Below are 18,647 nucleotides of genomic sequence, written 5' to 3' on the forward strand. Positions count from 1 at the left end.
AGAACTGATTTTAGAAGTAATAACCATTAATTCTCAATTCTAAAAGGAATCTCAGTTCTCCTTGAGTCAGTTAGTTAACTAACTAGCGTTACAGCATGAGGCAAGTTTCAGTCTAACTCCACCTGGTGTTGTAGGGTGGCTCTATAAAGGCTGGGCTGGAGACCAACATGAGTAATCTAGGATGACATCTAGTTACAGAGTCTCTGGTGTGATTAGCTTTCCCCTGCACCAGCGTACAAATGCTTTCCAGGAAGATATGTGAATCCTAGTGGTGGACAGACAACATGAGGCTAGCAACGTCTCAGTTACATGGTTTGAATAGCTCTTCTTTCTCCTACTGTTCTGTTCAAGAACCACGCGGTCAAACTGAACCAGATGCCACAGGTGACCCTGGGATAACTAATCTGGAACCGTCAAAAGAATTAAGAGCGGTGTGTCTGATAATCCTTGAATCACTAAACCATGGGGAAGGCCAGTAGGGCGCCATCAAGATGACTCTCGCTCTCTGTCGTCATTGTATCCCAGTGGTGACATCGTATCCCATTGTATCCCAGTGGGATATGAACAACAAACCTAAATCCACTGTCCTTATTAACAAAAATAAATATTGTTAAGTTCGAACCACCCAGCGACAAGGAGGTGGTTCTGCCTAACTTTTGCTCCAACCCTACCCATCCCAGGGAACATTTATGGCACCACCTGGATGTGCGTTGGTCCCTGAGGGCCTTTCTCATACACAAGGAAAATATCAGAGAATGTGAGTCCCTGTTTATTAACATGGTTCCCCTTAGGGTAGGTGAGACCATGTCTTCTGCAGCCGTTAGTTCCAGCATTAGGACATGTGTCTTTGAGGTGCCCAAGGCCAGCCAATTACCGGTTCCCTGTGGCATCCCGGTCCACTCTACCCAGAGAGCGGCCACTAACGCAGCCTTGGTCAAGCACATATCCCTAGAACAGATATGTAGGCCGGCCACTGGGGCCTCCCCGTCTTCTTTTGTGGGGCACTATAGGTTGACCTCTCTGGATGCTGTTCAGACCTCCTTTGGAAGGAGAATCCTGGAGCACATTATCGGGGATTAACAGAACCCACCCTATGGGTCACTGCTTGGGGAGTACCCAAACAAGATGGCCTACATCATCCAGGAGAATGACCCATTGGATACTCACCATGAAGGGGTCTTCTCCTGGGCGGTTGTAGGCCATCTTGGCCCTCGCTGTTCTCGTTTTTCTCCAGTAATGTGTTTCATATATAAAATTGCAATGTTAACATTCCAAACCAGAGTTTCAGAGCCTGTGAGGATTCCTTTGAGCTTTGGTCCCTTCCAGAGTTGTTAGGTTAGGTTTGTTTTTTCATCATGTTATTGTGTGTGTTGTTGTGGTTCCATTGTTCTTGTCTCATTGTGGTGAGTCTGATCTTCCGCTAGTCAGATACTGGGGCAAGATGGCTATGACCAGCCTACAGGAAGTGACCAAAGTATATTTCCTGCCTCCTTGATTGATGGTGGAAAATAACCCAAACAAGATGGCTTACAACCACCCAGGAGAAGACCCCTTCACGGTGAGTATCCAATCGGTCGTTCTTGCTTACATCCCATCAAAGCCGGTGCGATCATTGCTGATTTGTCCTCTCTCTGGCGTATCTTTCCAGTATCTTGTCTGAAGTCCAGCAAGCCTCGTTTTGAGATTGGAAGCTTGTTATTGTAAATTGTAGACTGCACATTTCTTTGACCCAGAAGTGCTGCAGCGTGTTTCTTCAGCAACGGCTGCAGAAGTTGTAGATGGTCGCACTTTGCGGTGCTCTCATCTGTCTTACTTGACCTGAACTGCAAGTAGGCCTCATTTCCAGTGCAAAAAAAAAATGCTGGTTGCCTTGTTCGAAGACTCAGCTGCTGTTGTTTGACTTGGCATGGTCCTAGGTTACTGATCCCAGCAGGCAGGACAGGAAAAAAACTCTTTTTCTTTGCTTATTTGACAGGGGGCAGAGAGGAAGATCAGGGATGAGGAACGAAAGCAAAGCAAAAGAAAAGGCAAGTGCACTGACCCCAGCTCCCAGCTGAATGCCTGTAAGTAGAAAATATTAAGCACCGTCTAATTTAGAGGACAGTTGCCGCTAAATCTTACTTGCAGTGCAGTTGGTGGCATAACCCATTCCTTCTTTTAAAAAGGATTTAAACATCTGTAACATTTTGGGTATAATTACAAAGGGATTCCTGTTTAAAACCATGCCTTTGTTTAGCCCCATGCTTTGGTGAATGTATTCAGCTTGGGGGAATAGTGGGATTGCTTTGGTTTAATGGTATCAAGGAGAGCAAATGCCACCAGCCATCAAAAGACTATTTTTCCTAATGTGTTGATGGTGGTAGAGACTTTTGAATTAGCAGTGTTTCAGTTCATTTCTGGAAACGATGAGCTGGCAGATCTTTTGAATGTTCCTGCGTACATTGCAACAGGGTGCACCCTCTGGTGGCTTTCAAAAAAGAATTCTATGTGCAAAATATTCCAATGTGATCCAGAAGTGAGGCTATGTGGATAGCAGTGTGAGTCCCACGGGACCCAGGAAATGGGTTTCTGTCTTCTGAACTTCTAATATGATTGACATTGATGAAGTGATTCAAATGAATATCAGAATTTCTGTGCTAACTTTGGCTCCTGCACATGCAGAATAATGCACTTTCAATCCACTTTCACATTTGTTTGAAAGTGGATTTTGCTATTCCGCACAGTAAAATCCATCTGCAAAGTGGATTGAAAGTGCTGTATTCTGCATGTGTGGAAGGGGCTTTTGTCAGTTTAGGCTGTGCCCATGCATTGCTGGATATTGCCTGCTATGTTGGCCATTCACTTCCAAGACTCTCACATCCATTTAGGAATATCCACTTGTGGCTTATCACTGTCATGTAGTGATGCCACAATATTTATCAGTATGTCAATGCAGCCAGTGAACGGTGTCTTTGAAACAAGCTGCACTTCAGATTGCTGATGTTGGGGAAAATGATGTTTGTGTGTTTGTCAGATTCCTTTTGCTCACAGCCTCCTTGTTTCTGTTCTCTTTGCCAGTTTCCGATGTTAAAGTGCCCATGCTTCCCTCTCACAAGCGGACAGATATCACTATCTTCAAGCCTTTTATGGATCTTGAAACTCAGCCAGTTCTCTTCATACCTGATGTTCACTATGCTAATCTGCAACGTGGAGCTCATGTACGATACTTCTTTTGGTTTTTTTTTGGGGGGGGGGGGGGGAATGGGAAAGAAATTCCTCCCCCTTAGCCTATATAGTAACTGAACTGTTAATACAGCCCCTCCTAGGAAGCTGCATGTATGCAGTTGTTTGGATGCTGGGTGGGTTCAGAAGACTGGTTTTCCAGAAGATGGAGATGACTGTTGAGTCTCATTTCCTAGCACTAAGGTCCCTTCCGCATATGCAGAATAATGCACTTTCAATCCACTTTTCAATCCACTTTGCAACTGGATTTTACTGTGCGTAATAGCAAAATCCACTTGCAAACAATTGTGAAAGTGTTGTCGAAGGCTTTCACGGCCGGATTCAACTGGTTCTGGATGGTTTTCCGGCCTGTGTGGCCATGGTCTGGTGGATTTTGTTCCTAACGTTTCGCCTGCATCTGTGGCTGGCATCTTCAGAGGTGTATCACAGAGGGAAGTCTGTTTCTCACTGTGTCTAAGTGAGAAGGGAAAGTTTAGTGTGAAAGTGGATTGAAAGTGCATTACTCTGCATGAGCAGAAGGGGCCTAAATCCACCATTTTAAGTATTTTGATGTGGTACTACCAATCACACTGACTGTGGAGTATAAGAGGCGTGTTCTAATTCAGCAGCCCCTCAAGCAGACTCCTATATGGTTTTCAAATACAAATTGATCACCAGAACTTCCCCCATCTGTCCTGTGATAATCATTATGGGCAAGAACAATTGCCTTAAAAAACCCCAACAAATGCCAAATGAAAGAAGAAGAAGAAATCTTATAGAGGGCCCAATTTAGAAGAGCTTACTTTTATATAAATTAAGGACTTTTAGTTGGACATCAGCTGTGAGCTATTTTGCTCATAAGCACTCATAAAAAATAACTTGGACTTTTTCCTCCCCACTAGGTTTTTCCTGTTTCAACTGATGAACTGGAAGGGGAAGGGTAAGATGCACTTTTGACTTTCCTCCTATAGTAGTTGGAAGGGTGACCTCTATTTTATTCTGGTTGCATGATGACCTGTTGGGCATAAAATGAAGTATGCTTTACCATAGGAAGTCATTCCACATCATTTTTAATGGTGGTGGTCGTTTTATGATTTGATTGGATTTATTTTACTTTGTGAACCACAATGAGCAGGTCTTTGGAGAAGCGAATTATACATTTTCTAGCTAAATCAGCATTAAAGGGAGAGTGGCAAACTGCCCCCTGTACTGGCATTTTACCAGGGCAAGTCTGTAGGTATTTTTTGATGGAACCTACTGGAAAATCCCACTTAATTTGAAGACATGAGAGTTATCTTGGCTTCTGCTTTTCTTTTACTGTTACCCTAGAAACATAAGTAATAGAAAACTCCACCCACTTACCCCTGATCCAGTGACGTAGGTATAGATTTTTAGGGGGGCACACCCCCACCCGCCCCTGGGGGTATGGCCATGCCTCCCCAAGCCCCGCCCCCAGCCCCAGTGCTTATAAAAGCAGCTCTCCGAGGCCAGGGACGGCAGACTCCCCTGCCCCCCCCGGCCCCCCTCTACTGGATGGGCTCCCAAGTGGCAGTCCCTTCTGCTCTCCCCTCTGGGCAGACGTGCAGCTAGGGAAAATGGAGCCCGGTGCAAAATCTGAGTTGGGGGGGGGGCATGGGTGCCGCTGTGATACTGGAATCCACCACCAAACAGCATAACTTTCAATGGTGTTTAAACTAGGGAGCCCAGATTCTCCTTTTAAATCCACCTTAAAGGAGAATCTGGGGTCCCCAATTAAAACAAAATGTAAAGTGATGCTGTTTTGGGGTAGATAATCCCCCACCCTGAAACAGCATCACTTTCAATGTTTAAACAGGGGGCCTCAGATTCTCCCTTTAAATCCATGCCGAAGTGGGTGGATTTAAAAGGAGAATCTGGGGAAATTTGGAGGGTGCCTGCTGTCAGGGGTGCAATTGTTAATCTAGCAGCACCAAACTTTCAGAGTATCTTTATGAGACTCTCCTGATGATACCGCCCAAGTTTGGTGACGTTTGGTTCAGGGGGTCCAAAGTTATGGACCCTCAAATGTGTACCCCATCTTCTATTGGCTCTCATTGGAAACAATGGGTGATGGGGCACCCCATTTGGGAGTCCATAACTTTGGATGCCCTGAACCAAACCGCCGCAAACCTGGGTGGTATCATCAGGACAGTTTCCCAACAAATCCCCGAAATTTTGGTGCTGCTAGCCAAAAAACGGCGCCCCCTGCAGGCCAAAAACCGGAAAAACACTAAAAAATACAAAAACCCCCACAAACTGGGGCGGAGCTTCAGACACGTAATGGGGGGGTTGAACCCGAGGAACCCCCCCTTACCTATGTCCTTGCACTGATCTGGAATAAAAATACAGCAGGAATATATGCAAAACATTGTTTGGATAGCCACTAGTTGCCTATTAAGGGCAGCCCCTAGCTCAGTAATGGATCACCTCCTTTGCAGGCAGAAGGTTCCAGCTTCCATCTCTGTTACCTCCTGTTAAAAATGTGTCAAGTAGCAGGTACTGGGGAAGACCTTTCTGTGCCTGAGACCCAGAGGCATATTGGAGGAAATGGCACCTGGGGACAACACCTGCTCCGGGTGTTCCCCCCCCCCCCATGCTAGGGAACAGGGTTTGGGGCTGCGAACAGCTCGTACGGGCACTGCAGCGGCAGGCCAGAGCCTCTCCCCACCTCCCTGCAGGATGCCTCCTTCCCTCCCCAGGCCCTGGGGAAGGCAGAAGCCAACCTGCAGGGAGGTGGGGGCAGGGCGCTGCAGCAGGTGGCCCAGGAGCTGGGTTGGCATGAGAGAGGAAGGGGGTGGGGGTGCCCAGGGTCATTTGACCCCCCTGTCACTGTGGGCAGTACACCCCTGCTGAGTCCCTGAAGAGCCACTAACCATCTATCAGAGCCAACAACAGAGGACTAGGTGGACCAGTGCTCTGACTGTATGAAACAATTCCATGTAGGCACATCAGTAACCTTTATGATGAAGCTTCAAATACATCATTTGGTACAATAGCCCCTTCCCTTTTTTGTCAGCACAGCAGCGGGCAGAGTGCTGATTTTAAATGTGGCAAGGCCAGACTGGACTCCCACAACTGTAACTGGCAAACATCTAACTTTCTGCTAACCTGTCCTTCTGAGTTACAGTGTGGATAGTATTAGATGAGCATATTCTAATTTCCTCAGAGGATGAGGTAACTTTAAGTTGCAAATACACCCAGCTCAGGTTGGGTTTTTTTTTCATTGTCTGTGGAAGCCAAAATGCTCAGAGCTGGAGGAACGTGCTCTGCCATGAAGGACTCCATTTGCCATGTAGAAGGATGCTGAGGATGTAAGATAGAGGTCCCTTCCGCACATTCAGAATAATGCACTTTCAATCCACTTTCACAATTGTTTGCAAGTGGATTTTGCTACTCCGCGCAGTACAATCCAACTGCAAAGTGCATTGAAAGTGGATTGAAAGTGCATTATTCTGCATGTGCGGAAGGGGCCTCAGAATTCAAGCCCCTGTACCACAATTAAAATATTTCAGTTAACTATCTGATTCTATGCATTTAAGGACTAGTTTGTACACAGGTTTAGGCAGCATTTCTTCAGAAGTGGTAGCTAAACTAATTGTCAGCTTGTTTACCATTTATAGTTGACTGTGAAGTAAAACAAGTTAGGAATGCCCAAAAACCAGTGTCCCTTGTTTCCTATGAATGGAAATGTCACTATAGCATTGTTGGGATTGTTTGTTTTCTTCTCATAGCTCTGCCATGAAGAGGGGGTCCTACATCAGTGAAGATGATTTTGCTGCCACCCCGACCAAGCTGACTAGAATAGAAGAACCCCAAAGAGGTAATCCCTTTCATCAGGAGGGGGAATAAGAGCCTTTAAAAAAATTTTGCTAGGTGGCCTAGATGGTTTGTAGAAGAACATGTGCAGAAAGGAAGGGAAATAGTTAACTATGCAGATGTGGGAACCTTAGTGTGCTAGTTCATAGGTGTCAATCTCGCGGCCCTCCAGATGTTATGGACTACAGTTCCCATCATCCCCTGCCAGCATCATTTCTCTTACAGGAGAGAAAGGGGGGATACAAATCCAACTCTTCTTCTTCTATGTTCCAAAGCATGTGTTCACAGTAGCTTGCTTGAAAGGCATCATGCTGGCAGGGGATGATGGGAACTGTAGTCCATAACATCTGGAGGGCCACAAGTTTTACACCTGTGTGCTAGTTACTATACAGTTCATATTTGGGGTTGTCTAGCTTGAAGCAATGACTTGAAACGTATGCTTTGGTGGTACAGAAAACTAATATTTTAAGAAACTGCTTCAGTTTTCCTTGAGTTGTTTTAATCAACAGATTCCCTCAACTTACAATGTCTGGGATGGGTATACAAGGATACCTAGAAATAAACGGAGACTCACTTTGTATGTTACATTTTTGTTCTCTGGAACGGTTGCCTCAGAGAGCAGTAGTGGTTAAGAGCAGGTGCATTCTAATCTGGAGGAACCGAGTTTGATTCCCTGCTCTGCCACTTGAGGTGTGGAGGCTTATCAGGTGTGGAGGCTTATTCAGACTGTGCACTCCAACACACCCCAGCTGGGTGACCTTGGGCTAGTCACAGTTCTTCTGAGCTCTCTCAGCCTCACATACCTTACAGGGTGTTTATTGAGGGGGTGGGGGAGGGAAAGGAGTTTGTCAGCCCCTTTGGGTCTCCTTACAGGAGAGAAAGGGGGATATAAATCCAATTCTTCTTCTATGTTCCAAAGCACCTGTTCACAGTAGCTTGCTTGAAAGGTATCTATGTGTACAACTAGCAGCTTTTGCCTGCAGAACAGACAAAAGACAGACAGTTCAGGCCTTTGTTCAAGATGCTTTTGCAGACCAATATCACAGTCTCTATATGTGGGTACCTGTCACAGTATTGTGCACACTGTGTATTTGAGCACTAAATCTAGATTACAGAGCGTAACACACAAACATCCTTGAGAGGGAGGAATGTTTACTTCAAAGGAAAACAAACTTTCCTTGGTGGTGGTGTTTTCCCCACCAGATTGAACAAGGTAGGTTGACTTGATTTTTTAAAAAATACAGTGAGTCTCAAAATGGAGGGCGCTGTCTGGCACAGTGTAGTGTCGAGTACAGGACTCAGCGTGGCATGACCTAAGACTGCATCCCTGCTCAATTCAAAAGCTAACAGGGTGACTGAGGTCAAGTCACTGTTTCTCAGGCTAAATTATTTCACAGGATTGTTGTCAAGATCAAAGGGAAACCATGTGAGCCATACTGAGGCTTTTGGGGGGAAAGATGGAATGAGAATTTAACGAATAAACTGTACCTTCTTACCTCAATTTCTTCCTTTATTCCGAGCCATCTGTTTCAAGGAAATGTTTTTGTCTGGCACTGTTGTCCTCATTTTACCCTTCCTGACCGATCTGTTGTAGTGTAGTATAATCTTAAACAAAGGCCTGATACTGCTATCAAATATAGCAAACAGAACTTTGATTCTAGTTATTCAGGGGGTTAATCAAGGCCAGCTAATCTATTACGTTGGACTTGCTGGCTTTATGCAAATAATGTACCTGATCCCGTGTGGGGCCACACCCCATGTGCTTCTTGATATGAGTGTGGCATTTGAGACCATTCGAGATTATTTGAATATGCAAAATTTCAGCAAATGTGAGCAGAACCACTAACAATAGTTACTGAATACATGGTAGGAGAATGCAAATCCATGCAGGCTGAATTGCTGAGGCCCCTTCCGCACGCGCAAAATAATGCGTTTTCAAACCACTTTCACAACTGTTTTCAAGTGGATTTTGCTCTTCCGCACAGCTTTAAAGAGCACTGAAAGCAGTTTGAAAGTGCATTATTCTGCATGTGCGGAATGAGCCTATGCCTGTCACATGTTGAACTCCTTCAAGTTGCTTGATCCTACTAGTTTGCTGGTCCTGTAACAACAAAAGTCATTATATGATTGGTAGAGGTGATCACTTGAACTGAACACAGATCAGGGATCCCCTTACCCTTGTTGAATCTTGAAAACAGGTTGTAGGTGTCACCAAAAAAATAGAATCTTTTAGAATCTTTAAAACAGGTTCTGGGTGTCACCACAAAATAGTGGCCCTGGGTTAGGTACTTTTAACTGTAAAATGGCTTGCATGGGAGCCAGGGTCAGTTACAAAATACTGTTACCACCTGTGCAAGACTTCTGGATCTCGCAAAACTTCTGTTCTCTGTCAGTCACCTGAGCAGCAAGGCTTCACAGTACTTTGTTGTCCAGATAATGTTTTTCTATGATGAAATGAATGCTCCCTGCACACACAAAGGTGGTGCCTTTTTGGTTCTTCTGGAGCATTTTTTGTCATGGCTTGAGGTGGAGGAAAGCCAGGATTGGCTGTTTACTTAGAGGGAGAAGGAACTGGGCACCAGGAAACAACATTGACAGGTGCTGCACTGGGGACCACTGACAGAGAGATACCGGTAACTGCTCCAGCCTCATGCATCATAACTACTTAACTAAGGCTCATTCTACACAGCGTCTTTATAATGAGTTGCAAGAAGATCCTGTGCAGAATGAGCCTGAGTGAGGCAGGGGGCCCTTCCGCACATGCAGAATAATGGACTTTCAATCCACTTTCAGTGCACTTTGAAGCTGCATGGAATAGCAAAATCCACTTGCAAACGATTGTGAAGGTGGATTGAAAGTGCATTATTCTGCATGTGCGGAAGGGGCCAGGATGTTTCCTTAGGCAAAGATTGCTTTATATTTTCCGTACCATCCATCCATCCATCCATCCATTTATTTATTTATATATTTATATATTTATATTTATTTATTTATTTATAATTGTTAGCCGCTGTTTTTATGTATTTTAAGATGTTTTATTGACGGAGCCCTATGTTTTGTATTTCAATTTTACTCATTTGCTCCTTTTTATTAGTTTCTCTTATATTATATAGTTGTTCACTCACCGGAGCCCTTTGGGGATCGTGGCCAGTATAGAAATTGGAATAAATAATAATACACACACAATAATAATAATAATAATAATAATAATAATAATAATAAATAATATATATATATATATAATATATATATATATATATATATATATATATATATATATATATATATATATATATATATGTAATTATATATATATATATATATATATATAATTATATATATATATATAATTATATATATATAATTATATATAATTATATATAATTATATCTCATATATCTATATATATATATATATACACACCGCCCTCCCCCAAAGGCTCAGACCTTTCTCAACTATGATTTATTTCCAAGCTGGGTATTTTCAGAGTTTGGGATCTCTCTAGTGTCAGATAACTTTGTAATGCCTCTCATGTTTGCATCCTTGTTGTTGTCTCCAGTCAGTTTATCTGATCCATCCATCATCTTTGTTTGTTCCAGTGTTGCTGTATGTCCGAAAGGAATCTGAAGAAGTCTTTGATGCTCTCATGCTCAAAATCCCATCTCTGAAAGGTCTAATGGAAGCTGTAAGTTGTAGGGGTTTAAATCAATTTTTTTAAATGGTGGGGTAATTTTGCGTATTTTACTGATAGAATGCATGAATCAAATAGACAAAAACCATGCTGTCTCTGCTGCTTACATACTATGCCCATGAGGAAGGCAAGTTTATCTAGGCCCCTTCAATCCCCCAGAGTACGTGGGGTTTGGGACAAGCTGCTTCCCCACCACTGATACCACCTGTGCAAGACTTCTGGATCTTGCAAAACTTCTGTTCTCTGTCAGTCACCTGAGCAGCAAGGCTTCGCAGTACTTTGCTGTCCAGATAATCAGTGCCTTCCTGAAGTGTGAAGCCCCCTCCCAGAGTGAGGCCAGGGATCGTCACCCCAATACTGTCTTTCGAAGAGGTGGTTCTTAGTGAGAGCAGTGGTCAATCCTCTGTGGGGAGGAGTGGGGCAAGTAAAAAGACTAGGAAAACTAACGGGCACATGGAAGCTCATGGCTTTGTGTACAGAGATGACACAGTTCAAAGAGCAGAGTATTGGTCTAGCTTGCAGAAGATGCTTGCATTGGATCCACCCATAGGAGATCATCCTGACAGATTCTCTTCAGAGATCACTCTACCTTAATCTTCCGTTGGCATTTGACCTATCCCTGTTATCTGGCTGACTGCAAATTCCTGCAATATAATATTTACCTTAGCGTGAAATCTATTGTAAAGAGGGATGCTTTGGTGGTATGCTAACATGCAGGGCCAGAGTGAGGGGGAACTTCGCCCGGGGCACACGTCCGCCCTGTGCCCCTGCCACACCCCTGTCTGCCCAGAATGTTCTGGAACACCCACGCACTGGCGAGTGCCCAGTGCATCGCACGCACACACACCATCCCCTTGACACTATGCCACTGCTAACATGAATTGTCTCTCTCCCAAACAAGGAAATAAAAACAGTATTTAAAAATGTTTTGTTCAAGGTAAAGTATCTTTCTCTTTCTCCCTGCTCTCATGCTGCAAAATGGATGAAGATATATATTGCACATGCGTCTTCATGCCACTAGGTATGAAAATTTTCATATGAAAATTTTCCTTTAAAGTATACGAAAAATTTCCTTTAAAGTTAAACCTGTGCCAGGAAATCTTGAGCTTAAAATATAGTTTCCGGAAGCTGTGAAATATATAGTGTGCTGTGTCTTAATTGAGCTCCTTCCATTTTCTAATGGGGGACTTGCTTTCAGAATTTATTCTTTCCCAGACTGCATGCACAGCCTTAATGGATAGCGGCTTTCTTGCTGAAACTCTGTAAGATGATAGATGTGGAATACAAGTAGAATGTGCAGGTTGCTCGCTAACATAGAGGGAATAGAGCACAAGTTGGAGAACCTTCAAAAGTAGCCATTAGAATTTTAGCTGTCACGTGTTCTGCTGCTTCCCTCATTCTGATTTATGGAGTTAAAAATAATAGAAAGTGTTAAGTTTGTATGCATAGCAAAGTTTGCTGACTCTTTGCTTGGGATCCAAATTGTGTTCCCTGATCAGGAATTCTTTCATGACTCCTTCAATGTCTTGCCTCTATGATGTGCTGCAAACTTGTGAACTTTGTGTTTAAAGGAAAAGGAGTAGATACACATTGTTTAGATGGCTGTATGATGTATTTTTCCACTTGAAATTAAGGGTCATTTACATGGTTACTGTTTACTGTGTACTAAGGTAAAGGAAACTTTTTGGCCACTCTCATCTGATGGAAGTTAGTGTTTTATGACTTGATAATATTAGAAAATTGTAGAAAAATACTTCACATAGAACAAATTGGACCAGAAGGATAGCAAACACTATGTATGGTGGTTGTGGTGGGTTTTCCGGGCTGTGTGGCTGTGGTCTGGTAGATCTTGTTCCTAACTTTTTGCCTGCATCTGTGGCTGGCATCTTCAGAGGTTTATCACAGAGTCTGTTACACACTGTGTCCTCCGAAGATGCCAGCCACAGACGCAGGTGAGACGTTAAGAACAAGATCTACCAGACCACGGCCACACAGCCCGGAAAACCCACCACAACCAGTTGAATCTGCCATGAAAGCCTTCAAGAATACACTATGTATGGTGCTTTGTACAGTTTTTTAAAAAAATTAGTTCCTGCTGTGGGGTTGGGTCACCCTCTTGTATTTCTCCCATTCTGAAAGTTATCAAACATATTTGCCTGTCATTCTTGGAAAGTTGGGTGGGCTGTGAGGCTTCAGGCATGCTCTCCATCAATCAGTTTTTTCACTTGTTTACCCTATCTGAGACACCTGGACACAATTACTGTGTCTTTTCTAAAAAAAAGTGTACATTGAAATAACCCCAGTATCTATGACTTCTATCATCTAGCAAGCCGGCTACATTATAGTTGCCATGTTATCATAATTGGCTTGTCCAACACATTTTTATTCTGTCCTTCCCCCAGATTGCTCAGGATAGTGTCCCTAGTTTTTCCATCCCCATTCTATTTCCACAATTCTGCAGGGTAATTAAGCTGAAGTTACTCATAGTGGGGATTTGATTCCCTAAATGGACCCCAATCCAGTTTGTTAACCATTCCCCACACTGGCTCCAGCTGTCACTGAAGAGGTGGTTGGAAAGGTGGCTGAGTTGACAGTTTTGTCATGTGACATCGCCTCCATGGCTTTTGGATGAGGCGCCACATGTTTGAAAGTGCTGCCAAATGAAAATTATGCCCTGCATAAAATATACCATCTAGGAAAGAAGGCTTTAACACTGTAAAAACAAACGGTGTTGATATCTCCAGTAAATAAAATATCAGGTGAACATTTGCTTTCACATCCTGCATGTGAGCTCCCAAAGGCACCTGCATGTGAGCTCCCAAAGCCCATTGCTTTCACATCCTGCATGTGAGCTCCCAAAGGCACCTGGTGGGCCACTGCGAGTAGCAGAATGCTGGACTAGATGGACTCTGGTCTGATCCAGCTGGCTTGTTCTTATGTTCTTATTTGTTGTTTGTTTAGGGAACAATATCATTCTGTTCCTAGAAAAAAAAATTAAAAACATTAAAAATCTTGGCCTCATTTTATTGCCTTTGTGATTAGTTCTGGTTTTTGTGTAGGAAGAAACACCTAAACCTTGATCCATATTGTGGTGGTTTTAATTTTGAGGACGAGAGTTTACTAATTCATCCAGGTTTGCAATTAGAAGTGATATAGCAGGCCTCTGTGCAAATATGTATCAGAGAAAACAGAAATAATTCTTTTTGAAGTTAGCTGTTCGGTTCAGGTGACGTTTCCATTCCATTTTTTCCCATTCTTTTCCATTTTTTTATTTTTAGATCTCTGACAAATATGATGTTCCTTTGGATAAAATTGGGAAAGTCTTCAAGAAATGTAAAAAAGGGTAAGTACATCTAAAATGTCACCTCTCTGCAGTTTTGCAGGCAAAACTTGACATCTCGTCCTTTTCCCATATACAAATATTCCTTTACCCCACACCAAATCTGTTCAAAATAGTCACCAGTGGAGCTGCTTCATTTTAGTTGAGCCTTGCTTGTAGGATTCCCAAGTTGGTGAAGAGAATAACAAATCCCAACTGCAATTACAGACATGTTGGCAATGGAAAGTGACATCCCCAATCTAATTTTCTAGGCAGGAACCACCTGTTCCCCTCCTCTCCCCTTTTGTTGCACTGGCAGGAAAGGAGCTTCTCAGTTATACACAACAGAATACACAACACCTGAGGAAAATGAAGTGGTGACCATCGGAAGTAGCCTCGCACTGAGTCAATGGGTACATCAAATGTAGCATTGTCTCATCTGTGACTAGCACTGGCTCTTCAGGGTCACAGGCTAAGACAGGGCCCAGAAGCAGCTACCTGAGGTCCTTTAGCTACCGAAGCCAGACGTTGAACCTGCATGTGACATGTGAGTGGCCTTGCTGAGCACTTCCCTCCCACCCATCCCCCCACACACACACCATGGCTTCTTTTGGAGCATCCAGAATACAGGACCTGAGACTTCACTTTCTTAAATAATGTCCATGAAAGGCCTGATTTTATAGTGCAGCTTTGGGGAAGGGGAAGGTCCATTAGTAGAGCATGTGTTTTTCATGCAGAAGTTCAATCCCCAGCATTGCCAGTGGAAAGGATCAGGTGATGGGTGCAAAAGAAGAAGAGTTTGAATTTATAACCCACCTTTCTCTCCTGTAAGGAGACTCAGGGTGGCTTACAAGCTCCTTTCCCTTCCTCTCCCCACAACAGACATCTTGTGAGGTAGGTGGGGCTGAGAGAGTCCTGAGAGAACTGTGACTAGCCCAAGGTCACCCAGCAGGAATGTAGGAGTGCGGAAACACATCTGGTTCACCAGATAAACCTCAACCACTCAGGTGGAGGAGTGGGGAATCAAACCCAGTTCTCCAGATTAGAATCCACCTGCTCTTAATCACTACATCACGCTGGCTCTCAAGACAGCCTCTGCACAAGACTCTGGAGAGCTGCATGAGATCCAGTTGACAGACTAAAGTTTCATGAGGTAGTTTCATGTGTACACATTGCTGTAGAGGGCTCAGCTCCTGAATTTTACTAAAACCTTAATTAAAAAGTTACATACTTTTTAATGCGCCCCATGAAATAAGAATATATCAGTAAGAATGAGTATAGCAAAATTTAGTCTTTTGAGCTATGAGTGTACTTCAATGCAGTCAGGTTCACAATGTTTCCTCTATGTTACTATTTAGCTTCTTAAATGCGTGGTTAGAAAGGCAAGCAAGCATACTTGTACCTATAAATTCTAAATCTGGCTTCAGTGAGCTCTTACTAGACAGTGTTGTACCATGAATACTTGTACTATTATAAAAGGCTCAGAGTAGCTCACTGCCAGTCCAAAAGAATTACCTTTTTTGGCACCTCACTTGGTCTACTCCTTTGAGGCTGATAAGGGGTAGTGATATCCCTAACCCATGGCTGCCTTAGTTCTTCCTGGTGTGTTTATTGGAACACAGTTGCTTCTTCTCAAAGCAAATGGCCAATTCTAAATTTTTTTTCCAGTTCACTGGAGTAGGAGAGGTTTCAGAAGAACCCAGGGACCATCACCATTATGTCTGAATGGAACATCCATTTGGAAACAACTGCCTCCATCATAGGAAGATACTTTGTTTGGGACTTTCTTATGCTTTTTTGGAACCTCCTGGTTTTTTGTGATTGAGCCCAGCTTTCATGGTAGCCATTTTGTGATTAGATCCACTTTGCCCATAGCAGCCTTTTTCTTATGGGATTCCCTATTCTCAAAATCCTGCAGGTTCAGCAAGTTGAGGGATCTCTGGCTGGTACACTGAGGGGCTTTCCCCACTGACAGAGTTGAACTGGTTTCTACCTAGGTTCGCCTCAGTGAATCCCCACTGCCACTGAGCTCAACATTGTTTTGTCTCAGTTCCTTCCCCCCCCCCCCCCTCAGAACTGCAACATCCTACACTTATATATGCAACTCCAACAGAACTACACTTTTCTGCTGGAACAAGGTCGATACTGCTTCGAAGCTTCAAAGTGGGGAAGCATCGAAACGACACCTCATCCGTTCAACCAATCACAAGCCGCTTTTGTGGCATGTGCAGAATGGGAGAGTCATGGTGGGCAGAAAGCGCATGTAACTGTAAACTGTAAAAATTGTAAAAAAAAAAAAAGACCGCTCCCGTTTCCCGCCATAACACAAGCGCCAATCACGACCGAGGAGCGAAACGGGCACCAAGATGATCCCGCCCACTTAGCTCGGTTCCAGGGGGCCAACTCAGTTGCTGTGGGGACAGCCTGGAATCGCCCTCCACCAAAGGGAACCGAGTCGACCTTAGCTCCCTTCTGTAGTGGGGAAAGCCCCTCAGAATGCTGAGGAAAGCAAGGACCTCAATAAATCATCATGAAAATATTTACTGGGAATTTGTTAGTGTCCCCTCAGAATACATGTGTATCACCAACCCAGTCTCCTAAATGAGGTGGTTGTTGCCAGTTGCTAACTGGCAGTTGAACTCCCCTACAAGCCCTGGTCTAGATTTTCTCTGCAGGGGGAGAGGCCATTTTGTATGCCTTTCCCCAGTCCGTTGGCAAGGGAACAAAGAAACTCCAGGCTTTTTGTAATTTTCCCCACCCTAAGACCCAGTTTCTGTTTTGTTGATCATATCTTGTTAGGATGAATTTTTAGACGATGATGCCCATAGGATCTGATTCGCTCTGGGGAGTTGTCTTTTGTGTATTTGTTAAGTTTGATTATATGTTCTAATACTCTTTTATTTTAACTGTCCTAGCATCCTAGTGAATATGGACGACAATATTGTAAAGCACTATTCCAACGAAGACACCTTCCAGTTACAGATTGAAGAGACTGCTGGATCTTACAAACTCATTCTCACTGAGATCTAAACTCGTTTGGGGCCTTCTGTGTGGATTTTATATGAAGATTGTGAACACAAACCTCTCATTACTGTGTCCTCAGGATTAAGTTTGCCTCCAGGGGAAAAGCCATTTATTCTTCCAGGGAAGAATACTTTCTGTTGTTCTAGCAAGGCTGATACGTTTCAGTCCTTCTGGCAGCAACTCCTAGTGAATGAAAGTTAATTGAACTGCTTTTTTTTTCAAAATGGCAGTTCTTACCAAAGCACTATGAAATGACCATCTGGTGAGATTACCTCCATGTTATCATAGCTTTTAAATGTATGTGTTTGTTTCATCAATTGATCTCTTCCAGGGCTGTACAGCTATCAGATTCCCATTGATACTTGCAGGGAGGTTCCAGGCAGGTGCAGGATGGAGTTTTACAATGTTTACTGCAGAATGGAGCATATTAGCTACCAATCATTCTCCGGTCTTGTAGTAGGAATGCCAAACTGTCTTACTTTATGAAGAACTTCCTTTTTCAGTTACTATAGCGAATCCTGTTAGACAACCTCTATTTGTATATGTGCAGTATGTTTTGAAGGGTTGTAAATGTGTACATATAAGTCATATATATATAATATATAAAGTACCATATATCGATGTGTGTGTCTGCGCGCATGTGTGTGTGTTTGTGTATATATACCTACAGTGATATCTGCAATGAAACCCACCCTAAAGGATTGCATGTATGCTGAAATATAACGTTGAGAAAAGCTGCCTCGGTTCTAAATTATCTGGTGTCTGTGTGATCTCTTATAAGGCATTTGCCCAAACAAGTAAGTACCGGTAGATAGTTTATATAGTAACCACTGTCTTACTACCTTGAGCTGACATGGGTCTGACTCCTTGTATCATAGTAATGTATCAATACTGCATCATGACAAGAAGTGTGGCATCTTTTATGGTGAAAGTTTTGAGAAATAATATAGCCTTCTGGGTGTTAAGATCTGAGCAGTTGTATCATAGAGCAGAAGCTGGGCTCACTTTCCTCTGAACTTCACAATGGTGTAGGCTTGTCTCTAATAGGCTGTTATGCAGGTGAGCCACAATGTCATCATTTCAATAGAAACACCATTATTCTGTGATTTCTCATGTTACATTAGTAATAATGTATGGTTCTGCCTTGGTTCCTTGCCGTGTTATGAATCTGTCTTATTTCTGACTGCAGCAATAATGAACAGAAATCATTTCAGCCCTGCTTTGATGCTGGACAATATAAAACTATGTTTTGGAATGATAATATGGATCAACAGGAGGTCTTGGTCTCTAATAGAATTGTACGCTTACTCAGATTTGGAGAATAATCCAACATTGCAGACTATATATAGTAGACTTCAGCCACCCCAGATGCTTATTAGGAATAATATGATTGGCACCAAAACTGGAAATCATGGGTCAGCATTTAACTACCAGGGCTCCCTTTAACCCCAGGTAACCGTATGACTATGTTCTGCATCCCGGTTTACTCTCTCTGGCATCTCTAACTGATGAACTGTTGGTATGAGAGTTTGGGGAAAGCCCTTCTCTGCCCGAGACCCTGTAAAACCACTGAAAATC

At 43.3% G+C, this 18,647-nt stretch overlaps 1 protein-coding gene across 5 annotated transcripts in view; it reads left to right on the forward strand.

The window, feature by feature from the left end:
- Positions 1-17,690, forward strand: part of GRHL1 (grainyhead like transcription factor 1) — a 63,580-nt gene extending 45,890 nt beyond the window's left edge. For 3 of the 5 annotated variants that reach the window (XM_048498490.1, XM_048498512.1, XM_048498480.1), the window contains exons 10-16: positions 1,976-2,063; positions 3,058-3,197; positions 4,104-4,141; positions 6,951-7,039; positions 10,635-10,720; positions 14,005-14,069; positions 16,961-17,690. In XM_048498490.1, coding sequence (XP_048354447.1) covers positions 1,976-2,063; positions 3,058-3,197; positions 4,104-4,141; positions 6,951-7,039; positions 10,635-10,720; positions 14,005-14,069; positions 16,961-17,075 — 621 coding nt within the window. In that variant the 3' untranslated portion in view covers positions 17,076-17,690. Of the gene's footprint in view, positions 1-1,975; positions 2,064-3,057; positions 3,198-4,103; positions 4,142-6,950; positions 7,040-10,634; positions 10,721-11,714; positions 11,748-14,004; positions 14,070-16,960 lie in introns of all 5 variants that reach the window. The other 2 variants (XR_007244659.1, XM_048498500.1) reach the window with 2 other exon arrangements.
- Positions 17,691-18,647: the final 957 nt, after the last annotated feature.

Source organism: Sphaerodactylus townsendi, linkage group LG01, assembly GCF_021028975.2.
Source record: "Sphaerodactylus townsendi isolate TG3544 linkage group LG01, MPM_Stown_v2.3, whole genome shotgun sequence".
Taxonomy (NCBI): domain Eukaryota; kingdom Metazoa; phylum Chordata; class Lepidosauria; order Squamata; family Sphaerodactylidae; genus Sphaerodactylus; species Sphaerodactylus townsendi.